Source organism: Ctenocephalides felis, unplaced genomic scaffold (assembly GCF_003426905.1).
Source record: "Ctenocephalides felis isolate EL2017-DRISC unplaced genomic scaffold, ASM342690v1 CF-g0.4_SCAFFOLD_01170, whole genome shotgun sequence".
NCBI classification, from domain to species: domain Eukaryota; kingdom Metazoa; phylum Arthropoda; class Insecta; order Siphonaptera; family Pulicidae; genus Ctenocephalides; species Ctenocephalides felis.
The window spans coordinates 72,371,688-72,392,143 of record NW_020537324.1 but is presented as its reverse complement, the minus strand read 5'-3'; the positions used below and the strand labels follow the sequence as shown (position 1 = coordinate 72,392,143).

The following is a 20,456-nucleotide window of genomic DNA, read 5'->3' as shown; positions in this document are numbered from 1 at the left end:
TCTAACAACAACTCGATTTTTACCAACAGATTTTAGCAACGACGATTTTTAGATTTTCTTATCGACAACAACCCGATTCTTACAACTCGATTTTTAATAAACAACTCGATTTTTAACAACAAACTCGATCTTAACAACAGCTCGATTTTTAACAACAATCGATTTTTAGCAACGACGACTCGATTTTTCTTAGCAACAACAACTCGATTCTTACAAACAACTCGATTTTTTAACAAACTGGATTTTTATTAACAACTCGATTTTAACAACAACTCTATCTAATTACAAACTCTTTCTAACAACAACTCTATCTAACAACCACTCGTCTTTTAACAACGACTCGATTTTTAACAACTACTTGATTTTTAACAACTACTCGATTAGAACAACAACGACTTGATTTTTGATAACGACTCGATTTTCAACAACGACTCGATTTAACAAAAACGACGATTTGATTTAACAACAACGACTCGATTTTTAACAACGACCCGATTTGACAGCAACTCGATTTTAACAAGGACTCGAATTGAACAACAAGGACTCGATTAGAACAATGACGACTAGATTTTAACAACGACCCGATTTGATAGCAACGACGACTCGATTTAACAACGACGAGTCGATCTAATTTCAACTCGATCTAACTTCAACTCTATCCGACAACAACTCTATCCGACAACAACTCTATCGGACAACAACGCTATCCGACAACAACTCCATTTTTAGCAACAACTCAACGAACTTAATATTAAAAAATTGAAGGACCAATGTTATGGCAAGACTATGTAACTATAACTATAACTATAACTTTCCATACTAAATATCGACAAAAGCCATGTGCTTGGTGTGCAGTCAGGTGCTTTTCTCAGGTTTTCCGAAAAAAAAAACAAACCTAGAAACTCCATAAATGACAAAAAAACAATCTTAGATAACAGGGTTTTTAATAACATACGAGTGACGTTGCAGTTTATGTGTAAAACGCCAGAATGCACTGCAAATACATGACATGATTTAGTAGCGTAATGTATGCAAGTTTGAGCGTAACATGGCCTTGCCATAACATTGGTCTGCTATGCGTCAGAATCGGTCCCTAAATTGTCAGAAATAAATAAAACTAGTAGTAGTAGTAGTAGTAGTATAATAATAAATAAATAAAACTAGTTCATGCATGATTTTTTTCCTGTAATGATAATTAGTATCACATTGATATTACAGATTAGTCCGAGAGGTGATGGCAGTGAACGTCAACATGAGGGTCGGCATTCATACCGGCCGTGTTCATTGCGGTGTTTTGGGTTTAAGAAAATGGCAATTTGATGTTTGGTCAAATGATGTCACATTGGCCAATTATATGGAAAGTGGAGGAATACCAGGGTGAAAATACAATTATAAATTTTCCGCAAAAAACTTCAGTAAAATATTACTTAACAATATTTTTCTTGCAGACGAGTTCATATAACTCGAGAAACTTTGCAATGTCTTGATGGTGATTACGAGGTTGAAGAAGGTCATGGTGGTGAAAGAAATGGTTATTTAAAGGATCATAATATTCAAACCTATTTAATTGTACCTGGAGATACCTACAGACAACAGGTAAATTGTAAAAAAAATTTATAAAATAAATTTAATACGTCAGGAAAAAAACATTTTTGGTACGTTCAATTATTTTTCTAATATTCGAAGTAAAGATAAATTATAAATAATTCATATGGGGTATGTTTAAATAATTGAAGTATGTATACTTTTATGTCAACTATGAGCATAAATCAGCAGTAATTTATTTAAATTTCTTCTACTTTTAATTTTCAATTTTATTCCAAATTACTCTTTTTATACCTCCGTATAAATTATGGTGAAATGAATTTTCTTCAACATAAGTTGTGCCGACACGAATCACATTTATACGTACTATAGATGTGTAATTTGCGTATAAATTAGGCCATTACCGAGACCGACATTAATAAAAATCGAATTTTCTTTTCAGGAAAACAAACCGCAACATTCGTTCTCGATGAATGGAAATATTTCAAAGGAAATGCGAATGATGGGCCATGGGTCGCAGCACGGGAAAACTACTTCCAAGTAAATATGAAAAAAAATTAGAAAAAATAGCTTATGTTATCACGGAATGTCCTTACGTCCGGAATGTACTCCTAAACTACTGAATTGATTTTAAATTTTATTTGCTCGTCGTGTGCATTTATATCCAACTTAGGTTATAGGCAATATTTAAAGTCTCAGCTTATATTCGAAGTATTAAAGTTTTAGAAATTTCAATTAATTTTGACAGCAAAAAAACACTATGAAATGACAGTTGTCAGTTTCTGGAAATATATATATTATATAAATTATACTTATTTAATATCTAAATTATTTATATATTATATAAATTGATACGACAAGGTTCCAAAAATACTATAAATCACAATTTACAGACAAAATATTTCATTATAATAAATTTTATAATTATAATTATTTCTGATAGAAATAATCTTAATAAATTTAAAATGAAATTTTTAACAAAGATGTAATAAATTGGAGGAGTTAATTCTCGGATGAAGTAGAAATGTTATGAGTCTTTGTTATGTCTTTGCTGTTCGATTGACTCTATTTTTTTAATTTTTTTCTATTTTTTATTTTTTAGGTTGGGTTTTGGAGAACCTCCTGGTGAAGACAAAGATCCTGAAGATGAAGTAAATGAGTACCTAATGAGAGCAATTGATGCCCGAAGTATAGATCGTCTGAGAGCAGAACATTGTCAAACAATACTTTTGACTTTTAGGCAGAAGGAAGTCGAAAAAAAGGTAGGAAATATTTTAGTGAAAATAATATTTATATACAGAGTCAAACAAATATGTAAGAGAATTAAGCGAGGAATCTCCCACTTGATGATTGAAAAAAAAGGCCATACGATCTTAAGTAAAATGTCAAAAAAATATAAAAAGAGATATTTCTTAGGAGATAATTTTTTAAACGCATTTACGCCCAGCATATTAAAAAAAACATATTATTTTGATTGGCAAATAAAAAAAAATATACAGAGTGACCTTGACATCAAACGGATACGAAGTGATAGTATTGATCTTGATTGTCTTGAAAAAATTAGAGAAAAAATATCTCATGCTCTAAGGAAATTATAAGCTTTTAGGTGCATTCTTTGGTGAAATTATGACTAATTTTTTGGTAGTGCGGTTAAATTTAGATAATTTTGTTTGAAACCATAACTGTAATAACAGTTCTAAGACCACAGTACAAAAATACAAAATTTGCTCCAAGTTTGCAAGAATTAAGATTTTTTGTTGAACTATAAATTTAAAAATTTTAATATCGGTCAACATTAAAGGTTGAGGCTCTCTTTAAAAAAAATGTACTAAAGTGTGTTGGAAAGTTTTATCAAAAGTTGGAGTGGATCTGATTTTCAAGGGTCAGGACTAAGAGCAACCTAGAAAAAAAAAGGAAAAAAATATTGTTGTTTGGAAATTATGAGCTTTCACATGCATTCTAAAGCTTTGGTAAAATTTTGACCAATTTTCGGTTATTGTGGTTAAATTTTAATAATTTTGTTTGGAACCGTAACCATGAATAACATTTCTAGGATCTCAGTACAAAAATACATCATTTGCTCCAAGTTTACAAAAATGAAGACTTTTTCTTGTACTATAAATTTTAGAACTTTTAAAATTGATCGACTTTGCTTTAAAAAATGTATTTAAGTTTGTTGGTAAGTTTTATCAAAAGATAGCGTTGATCTGATTTTCAAGGGTTAGGACTAAAGCAACCTAGAGGAAAAAAATATTCGAAATTATGAGCTTTCACGTGCATTCTAGAGCTTTCGTGAAATATGACCTATTTTCGGATATTGTGGTTAAATTTTATTAGTTTTGTTTGGAACCATAACCAAGTATAACATTTCTAAGACCACAGTACAAAAATACTTCATTTGCTTCAAGTTTGTAAGAATTGCCTTTTGTTGAACTATGTATTAAATTTTTTCAAACTTTGAGAGGTCATTCTGTAAAAAATATATACTGAAATGTGTTGGTACATTTTATCAAAAGATGGCGTTGATCTTTTTTAGAATTAGGATTATGGTCGACTATTAATAAGATCATAACTTTCTTATTTAATTAAAAAACTAATCAGCCATAAAATTTATATAATTTTCTTTTAACAGCAACGATTTACCTACCATATAATTTACAGGAATTATTATTATAATGTCAAAGCATCTTATTAATTATACAATTTTATTTTTTTTTATTTCATTTTCAATACAAATTTGAAATTTATAATAATAAAACTGTAATATACAATAATTGTAATTCAACTATTATTTCTTTGTTCTTCTAATTAAAATTAAAAATAAATTTTACTATTCATAAAATTGAACACTAAATAAATTCTGTCAAAAGCTAAGTTTGCCGGTAATTTTTTACAGAATATTCACGAACCGGTTGCAACAGGTTTTTCGGTAAAAATACTATTCGAAAACCGGTTTTCTGAAATTAGGTTTTAGAATGAACCCTATTTACCACATACTTTAAAGGTAATTTTATTACAAATGCCAAAGCATCTTCTTATTAATTAAACAACTTCATTGTTTTTTTTTTCAATGTTTTCATATTTAATTATTATCTCTTTTTTTATTTTTTGACATTTTATTTAAAATCGAATGTTTTTTTTTTGTTCTGCTTAGTTGGTTCAGGATTTGTTTCATTTTTAATTTTGTATACTGGATATCGAAGCGTATTTCCATACCGGTAAAAATTTTCGATTGCTTTTAGAACTTGAAAGACTAGTCTTTCTCAATCTCAATTAAGACAAATTTAACAAAATTTGTTTTCCTGACTTTCAAACGAAATGTCTTTTTATCGATCTTGTATTTGTTGCTTTTTTTCAGCATTCAGTATCACGGTAAAAAAATCTGATAATTTTGTAACGAGATTTAACAACTACATATTTTACAAGTAAATTTATTTTAACACACAATTTTATTAAAAACTCTAAAGTTTTTGTAAATAATAATTTATTTCAAATTCATAATAACAATAACATAATAAATTTAAAAAAACTCACATTTTTTATAAAAATATATCTATAATGAAGTCGAAGAACTTCTTTCCTCGGTTTTAATTTAGTTACTTACTAGACTTAAAATTTTAATACTTTTTTTCTGATTATGCTTTTTTAATTCTTTTATTTTGTATTTTTTCATCCTACTTAGTTGGTTCAAGATTTGTTTCATTTTTAATTTTGTATACTGGATATTCAAGGGTATTTCCATTCCGGTAGTTGCATGCCACAAGAGTATAATTAAACATCATATTATAATCATCATCATGTTTTTTATAAGTACTGACAGCACATCCTACTTTTGTTGTATTTCCCCAGATTAATTGGGTATAATGTCCAATATCTTTACCACTAAAATAAAAATTTTGTCACAATTAGTAAAAAAGATATTTATACTTGTAAGTTAGTAGATATTAGGGTTTGGCGGTTTTCAAAAGCCGGTTTTAAAAACCGTTTTTTGGCGAAAATTATGGAGTTCGAGAACCGGGTTTTAGTGAAAAAACCGGTTTTCACTGTATAAATGGAAAATGACATATATAGCCAAATAGAAAAGATAGATGTAAGCGTTTTGATTCTTGAAATCATATCAGTTCAATAGCATTTGATATCTTATCAGTCTTCAATGGTTCCCAGAAAGGTTTTGTTTATATTAATTTAGAATTTTATACCACTGTACATATTAATTTAAATCAGTGTGACTTCTTTTTGAAGAAGTAACTTCCTCTACTCAAACTTAAAAAAATGAGTTTGAAACGCTAGAAGTCACAAATAAAAGAACAAAAAACTTAGAATTATTATATCAGGCTTTAAAAACAATTAAGCATAATTTGGTCGCAACTAAGAGAGTATTTTCTATTTCAGGAAATTTTGTGAGTAAACAAAGGACATGTCTAAGTAGCAATTCAATAGACGTTCTCAGTTTTTTGAAATCATATTTTATTAAGGGGTTACATGGGTTTCGCGGTTTCAAAAAATCAAAAAAAATTTTTTTTATCTTATTAAATTCTATAACATCTCTATAATTTTGTCCTAAATTTTTAAGTTGATACGACTAATAGTTTCGGAGATACAGCCTTGAAAAGGTAGACGCTTGAGGTGCGCCTTTATTGTGTCTTAAAACTTTAAACGCGTTTTTCTGAAAACTATGTTTTCAAAGACGGTTGTCAAGATTTGTTAGGAACTACTCAACTGATCTTGATGAAATTTTACACAGGTTTTCAAAATATCGTTTACAAGGTATTGAACGAAGTATTTTCTTTTTGTATAATTACAATTATTTAAAAAAAAAAGAATGTCAAGAAATTTTCATCGAAATTTGCATTTTTTTTATAAAAACGTCTGCCAAAAATCCAATTTTCATTTTTTTCTTTTTTCCTTCGTCCAATACCTAGTTTATTGTCTTTACTAAAACACGTATTTTTTATTTTTCGGATAATCCTGATATGAAAGAAGTTCTGCTGACACCTCTTTTTCGAGGGACTGCCATTTTCGTAATGACCGCCATTTTGATTTTTTTTTTTTGAAAATTTTACAAAATGTTTATTGAATATGTATCTTTTAAATAAAAAAAATCATTAAAATATTTCATTTTTTATATGTAAAAAACATAATTGAAAAAAAGGGTTTTTTTGCCCGAGGAAACCCATGTAACGCCTTAAACAAAAAAACAATTAGAATGTGTAAAATTAATTAATTAAAATTGCTCGGAACAGACAATACGCTAGTTTAGCTTGATTGTTTTTAAAATTAAAATTGATATTAACAAGTATGTATCTAAATTTTTTTTATTTTTTTTTAATTTATTGATTTTTTTTATTTAAAAATGTATTATTTTTATTTATTCGAAAACTTTCTTTTCACTATCATAAAAATATTTTCATTCTTATATGTGAAAATGATGCATGAATAACGAATAATTATTTTCAAAGTTATTTAATCAAGATAAACTATTATTTTTAAGTTCTACTAATTTAAATCAAAATAATTTTGTTTACTGTCTATAAAATTGAACAATAAATAAATTCAGTCAAATACTGCTCTAAATCACACTAAATTTGCGGATAAATTACAGAATTTTTCGAGCAAAAATTCATTTTCTATATAAAATTCGAAAACCGGTTAAAACCGGTTTTTTAGTAAAATAAAATTTCGAAAACCGGTTTTCTGAAATGTCGATTTTTGTATAAACCCTAGTAGATATGTCAATTACTTGGGATAGATGGTGGTCAGTTTCTCGATATCTTCCAATCTCGTATCATTGTTTTCAGCATACCAAGCCTCGACTGCCATTTCGGCTATAGTTTGATTTGTTACAGCATCACCAGAAGTTCCAAATATCATCAAATTTTGACCGGTATGACCATGCTCTAGTTTTGAATTAAAAATACTTATTAATGTCATTGGTAATAAACAATGGGTTTTAGAAATTTAGAAAGAAACTTACTAGTTTCGGCACAATCGTGCTCCATTTCGCATTTTCTTACGTTAAATACGGCTAATTTGGCGAGCTCGTTGTTCCATTTCTAAAAAAAAAGAGTTTGCGTAAGGTTCACACTTGATTGAAGTAAAACTTATTTGCTACTGTACAAGATGGCATTTAAGTAAAAATAAATACATCATGTAACAATTTTAGAATAATGTTCATCAGTAATATGGTAACACTCGTGATGCACACAATTATAAATTATATATTTATGATAGAATCAAAAATATGTATAATATTTAAAAACAATCATGTAATTAAAGTCATTCTTCAAATATGACATTATCGGTTTGTCATTATAATTAGCATTTAGAAATAAACCTTCATTATAGAAATGAAGTATTTGCTGATTAATAAATTCTATAAAAATAGTTCACACAGTGGATTATGTTAAACAACCTTTAAACAAATATTGTTTTCGCAACTTCACTCATCATTTAATTGTTTGAAAAACTTCTAGTAATTAAAATTAACATACATTCATTGACAGATGGTTTTTTAACTTCCCGTAGGGTAAGTTATTGTAATGGGCCAAAAATCGAATTTAAATTTTTTTACATTTCTCGGCGTTTTGAAGGTTTCTGAACATTTTGGCATACCTCAGAAAAAATGGATGCGTGTGTGTGTCTATGTATGTATTGATACAAATTTCCAGTCACGTTTTCGGGCGCACGGATCAACCGATTTGAATTAAACAATTCAAGCATTCGATTCCTATTGATAGGGAGATGAGTTGATTAGTTTTTGGCAAAGGCAGGTCCAGCAATTACGGAGATAAACAGCAAAGAGTACAAAAAAAAGAAATCGAGTTTTTGAGAGAACGGAGCATCCGATTTGAATAATCTAAAAAACATTCAATTAGTAATGATTGGGAGAAGTGGTTATTAGTTTTTGACAAAGGTAGGCCCAACCGTTTCGAAGATACGGAGCTAAATGTGTAAAAAATTGCAGTTTTTGAGAGAACTAAGCGTACGATTTAAATGATTCAAAAAACTTTCTGATTGCCTTAACAAAATAATTGATTTTGGAAAAATAATTTTTTTTTTCAACTTTTTTTTTTCAAAAAAAATTTTTTTTGTATATCGAAAATAATTCGGATTTTAATTTTAATTCTGACTAAAGTTCTAATATACTTTAAACAAACAATTTCAGCTTTCTATAAATATATAGATATAATTATTATAATTATAATTTCTATAAATATTATACAATGTTACAATATTAATAATACTCTATTTGAAAACATTCAGTATTCCTCTAACATTTCGTTACGGTACGGGAAGTTCTAGCAATTTGCCTTAAGGCACGATGCCATACACCCCACTAGTTTTTTACTTTTTCAGATATTACAGCTGTAATATCTGTCTTATCTGAAAATATTTTCTATTTCAATAACTTCAAAAATTTATAGAAACTAAGAATAATGTAGAAATTATTTCTTATCAATAAACTTACGTTTAGTAAACGGCACAAATGTTTACTTTGTTTTATTATTTTCAAGGAACAAGGTAAAATATTCTCTTGATTTGTACTACGATGTAACTTTAAAATGTTTATTATCTATGCCGATTTTCTTGTTGATATCGGTGCGCATACAACGTTGATGCCGTTACGCATACAACGACAGATCTCTATTTACATACGCGACGACTAATCACAATCGACGCGTATAGAAATGATATCATCGAGAGCAAATGACGAATCATTGGCACTCGACTATTATCTTATCTTATCTGCCGTAACGCACTTCCGTTGCATTTGTATGGATTTACACCCTAGTCGCGCCTAAAGAAGTTTTACTTAAAAAAAATTAAATAAATCTAGTAATACAATCAGATCTAAAATCTACAGCAATTTATTTAAATATGGCACAAATGTTCAATATTTTCAAGAAACAGGGTAAAATATTCTTCTGATTCAGGCATTTTTCATTAAATCAAGATTTGTACTACGATGTAACTTTAAAATGTTTATTTATCTATGCTGATTTCGTCGTTGATATCGGTACGCATGCAACGTTGATGCCGGTACGCATACAACGACAGATCTCTATTCACATACGCGACGACTAATCACAATCGAACCGTATAGAAATGATATCATCGAGAGCGAATGACGAATCATTGGCACTCGACTCTTATCTTATCTTATCTGCCGTAACGCACTTCCGTTGCATTTGTGCGGATTTACACCCTAGTCGCGCCTAAAGAAGTTTTATTTCAAAAATAGCCGAATTATTTCTGGTTACAAAACTTTGATATGTGCGTATGTAAAAGTTTATAATTTGAATGTATTATTTTATTTACCAAATCAGGCATTTCTGCAGCCGGTGGTGCTTTTTTGGTGCCATGTTCTATAAGACCTTTTCCAGATGCAACAAGTCTTCTTTTCTTATTATGTTCTTTTAAAAATGTATCTTGCATTTGTTTGGTCATATTTATTAGCTTGAAGGTATTTCTGCATGATCCTGGTACTTTCTGAAAGAGAATAAATGAACAAAAATATATTTGAAATTAACTTCCCGAAGGAGAAGTTTATGTTTTCATCAAAAAATCCGATTCGCTATTTTTATGTTTTCTCAACGTTTCAAGCCATTCTGAATCGAATGAGACCAAATTTGGAAAAAGTATGTGTGTGTGTAACAGATTTTTTGCCGTAAAACGACGTTTTCAAAAACGGCTGGACCAATTTCAAAAATTTAGAAGCAATTCGATGTATCTCGATGAGGACTAGAGTATATCAAATTTGTGCGTCGATCGGCCAAGCCGTTTCTTTATAAATAGCATAAAAGTGAAAAAAAAATTCCACGTTTTAGCCCGCAATTCTTAATCGATTTTGAAAATTCAAAAACCGTTCGAAAGATATTGGTTGGGAATCGTGCTGATTAGTTTTTGGTAAAGATCGGCCGGGCCGTTTTCTTGTAATAAAGTGTAAAAAAAAATTTTCGATAATTTTTTTTGTCGGTAGATACCATAGTCTTCTAGATCATACTAAAATATTACGGACGTATGACAACTCGTTTAACTTTAAAAATTTGACAAAATTTGCAAAATTGGTATCGTTTTTTTGGCATTTGTCAAAATAAGACCTTTTATCGGCGTTTTCTCATAAACGCCTGAACCGATTTCAAAAATTTAAAAGCCATTTAATTTGTCAGTTTTGTGAGACTATCTGCCGAATCGTTTCCTTGTAATTTCGATTTTAAAAAATCAAAAACTGTTCGAAAGATATTAGTTGGGCATGATACTGATTAGTTCTAGGTGAAAATCTACCGAGCAGTTTTCTTGTAATTAACTGTTGAAAAAAAAAATTAAGCCGATTTTTATGGAGATTTTTTAGCGATTTAGCGATATATATCATGATCTTATAGAACTTACTGCAATATTACGGCCCTACGACAAGAGTTTAGTTTTAAAAATTCATCAAAGTTTAAGAAAATGAGTAGTTTTTTTTGACGTTTGTTAAAATTAAAATTAGACTATTCACTTGGTATAACGATAACGTACTTGGTCATAATAAACGTAATAAATCAATAAAGTCCTACGGAAACTGGTTTAATTATAAAAAAATATTGATTCTTGAAAATTTTCTTTTAGAAAATACTCCGAGTCAAAGTGTTCGTTCGTTTTCAATTATGTGTCATAAATACACTCGGATTACTTTTGATCACTCATAAATTAATTTATATTTTATTGATTAAGTCGATTATTTACACTTATCGGGAAGTTCATGTAACTTGCCTCAAGGCAAAATGCCAATATCAACTAGTTTTGATAAATATAATATAAAAACAGTACCGGTTTCGTGCATCCTACATTGGGTCCTCTAGTACAATTTCTCTCACAGTAATCTTCTTTTGGTTCCTTGCTTACAGAAACCCCAAAAATTACACTTAGAGATAGCAAAATTACCACAATAATGATTGAATATGAATCTATAACATATGAAAAATATTTAGTTGAGAAAATACATTTAATATATTTTTTATAAATCAATCTCACTTACTCATGTTGGTTTCGCCCAATACTGCAATGAATACAAAATTTTAATTATATAATTGGGACATGATTTAATATATTTATATATGGTTAGTTTATTAATAAAATATGAATAATATATGATTATTTAAAAAATTGCATTACTATTTGAAAGTCAGTTTTTGCAAAGTGTTTTGTTTTTGGGCTTGTTATTGTGATCTAGATTTGCACGAGTTTAAATTTAATCGTTTAATAAACGGTTAAAACCAATTTAATAAACAGTTGTTATTTTATTGAATTTATTCTATAGTAATCAATTATGATCATAATTTGATAAATATTATTTTGCATAAAAAACTACAACATTTTGACTTAAATGTGAGCTTTAAAATTTAGAATAGTGTATCATTTTTTTTTTTAAAAGTGGTTTTTATTGTGAACAATTAATAAATACAATGGTGAAATGTAAAAATATAATTTTAGCAAATTTAAAATTCCTCACCTCAAATATACAATACTGCTTACATTTCATATTTAACAGTGAAAAAATGTTGAAAATTATATGGTGTAAGGTGTAACTAATCCTACGTGTGTTTTGTATGTCCGAATTTTTTCGTCCACGTTTTCGGGCGCACAGATCGGTTTGAGTCGTTCAAAAAACATTCGATTCCAATCGATAGAGAGATGTGCTGATTAGTTTTTGGCAAAGGGAGGTCCAGCAGTTGTGGAGATACGGACTAAAGAATGCAGAAAATAAAAATCGAGTTTTTGAGGGAACGGAGCATCCGATTTGAATGATCTAAAAAACATTCTATTAGTAATGATTGGGAGAAGTGGTTATTAGTTTTTGGCATAGGCAGGTTCAGCCATTTCAAAGATACAGAGCAAAATGTGCAAAAAATGATAGTTTTTGAGAGAACTAAGGGTCCGATTTGAATGATTCAAAGAACTTTCTGCTTGTTTCAACAAAATAATTATTTTTTGACAAAATCATTTTGTTACAATTTTTCATTTCAAAAAGAATTTTTTTTTTTAAAGAAGTTCTAATATACTTTAAACAAATAATTCCACCTTCGCAATTCAGTTTATATAATTCTTATAAATATTAGATAATGTTACAATATTAATAATAATCTATTTGAAAGCATTTAATATTCCTCGAACATTTCGTTACAGTATGGGAAGTTCCAGCAATTTGCCTCAAGGATGCCATACACCCCACTAGTTTTGATTTTAAGTTGCTGTAATTGTTCTATTATTGTTCCAATAAAATGATTGTTTTTTTGTTTTTGAAATACCAACTTCAATTAATTTTCTTACGTTTTTCTTAGCACATAATTTGCAAATAATTTTATCATAATGTACAATTATCTGCTTATTTATTGCAGATTTTTATTAAAAATTCTAAAGTTTTTGTAAATTCAAATTTATTTCAAACACAATAACAACTACTTAATAAATAATATTTTTCATAAAAATATATTTATAAAACGTTTAAAAACTGTTTTTCTCAGTCTCAATTTAGCAGTAAAAACTCTATTGCTGGTTTTCAAGAAGCTCTATTTTGGCATTTTTTGTTTTGGTTTTTTGTTGTTCTTAGTTTGATTTTTGGATTTTGGATTTTTTGCATCTTTGATTTGATATACTGCTTCCTCAAGCATATTTCCACCTCTATAGTTGCAAGCCACAAGAGTCATATTAAACATATTTCCATTTGAGTGTTTTTTATAAGTACTGACAGCACATCCTACTTTTGTTGTATTACCCCAGATCAATTGGGTATAATGTCCAATGGGTTTACCACTGAAATTAATCAGTAATAATTAATAAATTCATAGATTAATAAACTATGTTTATGAATCTTATGGGTTTACTACTAAAATAGAAATCTTTTTGCTAAAAATGTATGGATACTTATATATTTATTAAAGTCCATTATAAGCTAGAATTTCAGGCAGCCTGACGTTTACCCACTTACCCTTTACGTTCACTACTTATTAAATTTTGATCAATACTCATAAATTAATGTGATATAAATTAAAACTTTAGGGAAGATAGTTTTAAATTTACTTACTTAGGATAGATAGTAGTCAATTTCTTGATATCTTCCAATCTCGTATCTTTGCTTTCAGAATACCAACCCTCAACTGCCATTTTGGCTATAGTTGAGTTTGTTATGGGACTGAGAGTAGTGCCATAGAAAAATAAGTTTTGACCAGTATGACCATGTCCTAATTTTGATAAAAAGTTAATTATCATCAGAATTTATGAAGATATGATTAACTTTAAAATTAACTTACTAGTTTTAGCACAATCGTGCTTCATTTCGCATTGCTTCACGTTATATTCTGCTAATTTGGCGAGCGCTATATTCCACGTCTGAAAAAAAAAACAAGTATGTATTGGTATTTTGCCTTGAGGCAAGTTACACGAACTTCCCGATATGTGTAAATGATTGATTTAATCAATAAAAAATAAATTAATTTATGAGTGATCAATAGTATTCCGAGTGGATTCATTACACATCGGAGTATTTTCTAAAAGCAAGTTTTCAAAAATCAATAATTTTTATAATTGAACCAGTTTCCGTAGGACTTTAATTGTTTAGTATGTTCATCAAGACCAAGTACTCTATTGTTACACCAAGTAAATTGTCTAATTTTAATATTAACAAACGTCAACAAAACTACTCATTTTCTCAAACTTTGATGAATTTTTAAAATTAAACTATTTGTCGTAAGGCCGTAATGTTTCAGTAGGTTATAAAAGACCATGATATATATCGCCAAAAAAAGTTCCATGAAAATCGGCTTAAATTTTTTTTTTCAACAGTTAATTACAAAAAAACGGCTCGGTAGATTTTCACCTAAAACTAATCAGTATCATTCCCAACTAATATCTTTTGAATAGTTTTGATTTTTGAAAATCGATTCGGTAGTATAAGCTTAAATGTGGACGAAAAGTTTGTCACTTTTTCGCAAATTACAAAGAAACGGCTCGCCGATCGTTGCACAAAACTGAGAAACAATAATCCTCATCGAGATACATCAAATGGTTTTTAAATTTCTAAAATCGGTTTTTTGAATTTTAAAAATCGATTCAGAATTGCGGGCTAAAACGTAGCTGAAAAATTTTGCACTTTTCTGAGATTTACAAAGAAACTGCTCGGACGATCGTCGCACAATGCTCAGAAACGCTAATCCTGATCGAAATACATCGAATGGCTTTAAAATTTTTGAAATCGGTCGAACCGTTTTAGAGAAAACGTCGATTTACGGCAAAAAAATCTGTTCACACGCACGCACACGCACACACACACACATACTTTTTCCAAATTTGGTCTCATTCGATTCAGAATGGCTTGAAACGTCGAGAAAACATAAAATTAGCGAATCGAATTTATTGATGAAAACATAAACTTCTCCTTCGGGAAGTTAATAAATTATTTACTAAAAATTTTAATTAATAATACTTAGAGGTGTAGGTGCATGTGGTTAAGTGTGAATTGAGTAACTATTTCAGTTTCAATTTTTAAAAAATTAGTATATATTTATTATCTGCATATCTTCATGCAAATAATCTTTAAATTGAAGAAATCACAATAATTTACTTATTTCGAATTTTAACCAGTTTAAAAATGGTTACTTGTTTCGAATGTTCATTAAAGATTTTACATGTAATGCAGTGATGTTTTTGGGAGAATCTGAATATGCTCAATCGAAAATTAGGAAATTATTAATTGAAAAAAATTAATAAATCATATGTTTTCTTACTAAGTTTGGCATTTTTGCAGCAATTGGAGTATGTACACCATCTTTCAGAAGACCTTTTCCAGCTGCAACAAGTCTTCTCTTTCTATTGTGTGCATTTAAAAATGCTTTTTTCATACGTTCTGTTATATTAACAAGTTTAAAGTTTTGACAGTCGCTTGGTACATCCTAAAAAAATATTACAAACATTTACTTTTACTTTATAAACAATTATATTATTTTGCAATAGTATAATATTACCGGTTTTGTGCATCCTACATTTGGACCATTTGTACAATTTAGATTACAGTAATCATCTTGATTTGGTTTGGGCTTTACGTTAACTGCAAAAATTACACTTAACCATACCGAAAATACCAAAATGATGATTGAACTCAATAATGAATCTAAAACATAAAAATATTATTTTATAAAAGAAAAAACAATAAAAACCAATTAATCATGATGTTCAAATCTTGATGATTTGTATAATATAACTTACTCATACTGATTTCACCCAATATTTCAATGAATACAAAACAAAATTTAATTTGATAATTAAGTAAAATTATTTTGATATTTTATATATAATTAGTTTCTCAATATGTGCCAAGCAATTTTAAAATTTCGTTAAAAATTTTAATAATATTTGCTTTATTATGCAAAGTGTTTTGCTTTTTAGGCTTGTTATTGTGTGTAGATTTGAACGAGTTTAAATTCAAACAGTTGTGTATTTTGTTGAATTTATTTTATAATACTTAATTATAATCATAATATTATAAATGTTTCTTCCATACAATATTATTACACTATCAGGATTCAAAGATAAAATTCAGTGCTTCAGTGTAAATTATTTTTAGTATTTTTCGATTCTTTAATATTTGAATGTATTAGAGATTTCAATTATAAATTTCAAATAATATTAGATTTTTACTTATATATTCAATCAATTAACTGATTTTCAAATAATTAGAAAGGTGTATAATTTTATTCTTTAGTATTGGTTTTTAACATTCCCTGACAACGTGGATTTTTTCTAATAATTTCCTTGTTAACTTCGAAATGTTTTAAAATTAAAAATGATTTAATTTTTTTTAGATTATACAAAGAAGTTTACGCATAAATATTTAGATAATTATTCTAGCAAAGTTAAATGTCAGTAAACACAATCTAATATACATTGGTATTATGTTTAAGTATAAGTTTTCAAATAATTTATTATTGATTTTTATGTTTTATTTAAAGAATGGCAAAACGTCGTGGTTTTAAATTCTTTGATATTATTTAGTTAGCAAAGGTAAAAATTACTCATTAACAAAAAATTGATCAATTTGTCCTTCATTTGAATTTTTTTTACATTATTCATAAATTAATTACTAATAGCACATAATAGTTTCTCTCATATATTCTATTTTTTTCATATAATTATATTATATATTTATGATTTTCTAGCTTTAGAAAACTGTTTCAGTTGAAATTTTCGAAATTCAGTTTGAATACAAAGAAACGCGGTTTCATTTTTATCTTATAATTCTAAAATTTATCAATGAATTTCTACATCAATTACTTACAAATTTTAATTTCTAAATATAAAAAATCTGTCACATATCAATAAAATATTTTATAAGGTTTTTATTTTGGATTTCATAATTTTGGAGTAATATTTCAATAGTCCAAATAAATATTAAAGTTTGAAAAAAAATCATAAACAGGTTTTAATTTCAAAAATGTAAAATTTCTCATCTTCTCTTCAATATGGAAAGCTAAATTTTGTTTTGAATTTTTGAAATTTAAATTAGTTTAAAATAAATAAATAACATAACAAAGATTTCAAATTCGTTCTCACACATACTATAATAATATTGCATAATATATTGACAAGGATTTTGTTTGATATTTAGCATTAAACAAATATTAGCAAAATAAACAAAGTACAAATTATAATAAACACTTCACAAAATTTTCCTATATAAATAATTTTTTCTTAAACAAATATTTTTTAGCTACTAATCGTGAACGAAAATATTTTTCATCATCTATTTTACGCAGGAAAAATTATTTATTGATTTTAATATATTGAAAAATAATATAATCTGAATATAGGCTAAGGTAAAAATTTTTAGTCATTTCACTTTAGAAAATTAAGAAATCTTAATAAATAAATTAATTATTGCAAATAAAAGCATTTGTAGAAACTGAGAGAAGATTTTTTTGTAGCCAACTTTATATTAGTGACTTTTTATTAAGTCGTTCTTATAAAGGAAATCTATTAGTTTTTTATTCATAGAAATAAGACAGTTCTTTGATAATTCAGGAAAAAATCGATGTTGAAGTTCAACTTTTTCCAAAACTAAATGTCTTAGATAGGATACGGTTGCCCAAGTCGTACCTCCTACAGAAAAGGAACTATAACATTTAGTGAAATTAATAAAAGAGAATCTTGGGCAATAATGAACATATATTTAATTTGCTTATATTTGACAATTACTGATCTTTTTTCTGCAAATTGTTTCTCTGCAATACTTTTTTACATTTTTTAGAAATGTGTTTTGGTACGATTGAGGAAGCTAGTCGCCTAAGTCGTACCAGTTACTAAATAATTTTTAAGAACTGATATTATTTGAGCAACCTTTTTCAAAATACAAAAGTCCTCTTTTACGAAATTCCAAGAACAAATGCCACCTCGATTGAATGAAATTCAAAGGACAAACATTTTGTACTAAAGGCAGAAAAAAAGTCAACTTCCAAAATGATTTCCATCACCGTCTTTTCATCGTGTTTTCATTAATATTCGACCAGAATAATTTATACAAAGTTCTCTTTTTCAATAGAAAAACGTTTTATCAAAAGCTCCGTCCTTTGATGACGACAGAGCGAAAATATATTTTTAATGCCCTGAATAGAAGGCGGAAAATACGGTTGTTTTTGTATAATTCGAATTCTTTGTAGTGATGATAATTTTTATATTGAAAACATAAAATATATAACAAGGTGGAAATGAATATTATATAATGAAAATAAATATTTTTTTTTAATATTTTTATTAGGCGAACAGAGGCTTGGATTTGAATTAATTTCTCTATGTATTTATTTTTTAATACTAATGATTACTTTTTTCTATTTCAGTATACAAGACAGAAGGATCGTATGTTGGATACGTATTTTATGTGCGGCTTATTGATTTACCATTCTGTAGCATTAGTGCAAATTATAGCATTTCCCCTGTAAGTAATAAATACTAATTTAGTAGAAAATTGACTATACGTTAATTACCAAGAAATTATTTAACCTGGGTAAAAAACACAGTTGATATAACTCGAATAGAAATCGACTTTTTACAAGTAATGAAGGTTTTCGTATGACTACATATTATCAAATCACATTTAGATATTTTAAATTATTTTCAAGGAAACTTTAATAAAAAAATTGATTCGCATCGATACGCGTACTAATTTAATATTTATGCCGAAGACATTAGATTTATTTGAAACTTACATTAAACTAGATAAAAATCTAGAGTAGCTACATTTAAAAGTCATATTTCTTATTTATTACTTTTATATAATAATTTTCACAACCTTATTAAATAAAGAGAATAGTATTTTACATAAAATTTTTGATATCATGGAAATCAATTGGAGGTGTGTAAAATATTTCCACTGAGCTTCAAAAATATAATAAAACTCAATAATAATATTATATTCAATATTTGATCCATAGATTTTATAATATCACTTGACAAATCAACAAGTATATTAATATATTTTCGCAGACTATTTTATCTAAATTTTATTTAATTTTAATTACTAACAAGATAACATAGTATATGTTAACTTTAACATGTTAATTGCCACGATAATAAAAAAAATCACATTGGCTATGGTAACTTCAGCAGATTCTTCAGTTAAAAATTTAGTATCGAGGAAACTTAATATAACAAAGATTTTTTTTGGCGAAGTTACTGGACAAACATTATATTTCATGTCATACATATATGTCTGACATGCCTTATGTGACTTTCTTAGCGTCAGACACATATGACTGACATGGCAATTAACGTGTTAAAATTAACATTTGTTTTTAAATGTCATTAATTAAAATTTTATTCAATTTGCAGAACAATTTTCAATCAAGTATGTATAAATTTTTGGACTGGTAGTAATAGCGATATCGGCTGTTGTTTTCTCCGAAAACCACAAGGTAATATATCTATTATATATATATATATATAATATATATATATATATATATATATTAATATTATTTTATATAATTTGTTTTACGTATTTGTTACAGAAAATGCCAAAATTTATGCAAGATTTATCCCAAAAAATTCACAGCAATCGAACGGGTGCTCAAATTTTAGCTTTTGCTGTCGTTGGATTAATAAAATGTTTAGCTGATTCGGCTCTGGTAAGTTCCTTTATTTTTTTTTTATTTCCATTAATCCTGTGAAATCATATAATAGTAGTTAATGATTCGTAGTATTATGTTCAGAAATTATTTTAAAAAATTGTCATTTTACCTTGTAGAACATATATTTTCCTAGTCTTTTCAAAAATGATTTCTTACATACAATTAATGTATGTTATAGCTATAAATATAAATAGAAATTTCTAAATTATATTAACAATTATTTATAAAATGTTTGTTTTATTAAATTGGCACCTTTTTTGTGGAACATATTTCATAGTTTTTACCAAATGACAATCATTTATTTGATTATTTTAGTTTTAAATTTGATCTTAATATTTTGTATTTTAATATTGTGTATATATTTACACACACACATATATACACAATATGAAGAAAAATGTCTTTCTTTACCTTCAGTGCTACATTGAAAGATTTTAGGGTTACAAGTTCAAAATAGATAAAAAAAATTACAAATTCACAAAAATATGATTATGAACATGTGAAAAAGCATAAATCTAAAAAAAATATATTAAATTTATTTATTTAGAAAAAATAATGATAATGTTTATAATAAAAGACTACAAAACTAAAAACAAATAATATGCAATTTAAAGAAAACACACAGAAAAAACACATGAAATATGGTGCACCTATCAATATAACAATAACTTATATGACAATAATTTTTTAATAAATAATAAATTAATAAAAATAATTAATAAAATATTCTCACTATATATATATATATATATATAT

General features: G+C 27.3%; 2 protein-coding genes across 2 annotated transcripts in view; both read right to left on the bottom strand.

Annotated features, from left to right (window-relative positions):
* The window catches only part of LOC113368293 (adenylate cyclase type 6-like), a 188,364-nt gene that overhangs the window by 124,688 nt on the left and 43,220 nt on the right, over positions 1–20,456 (bottom strand). The window contains 1 exon segment of the mRNA XM_026609839.1: positions 11,403–11,408. Coding sequence (XP_026465624.1) covers positions 11,403–11,408 — 6 coding nt within the window.
* LOC113368296 (venom allergen 5-like) lies at positions 12,946–16,608 on the bottom strand (the record flags this gene model as incomplete). Its single annotated transcript, XM_026609843.1, is given in 7 exon segments — positions 12,946–13,338; positions 13,610–13,766; positions 13,836–13,914; positions 15,309–15,473; positions 15,546–15,691; positions 15,787–15,802; positions 16,604–16,608. Coding segments are annotated over 7 exon segments (812 nt in total), but the record flags the coding sequence as incomplete, so codon positions are not given.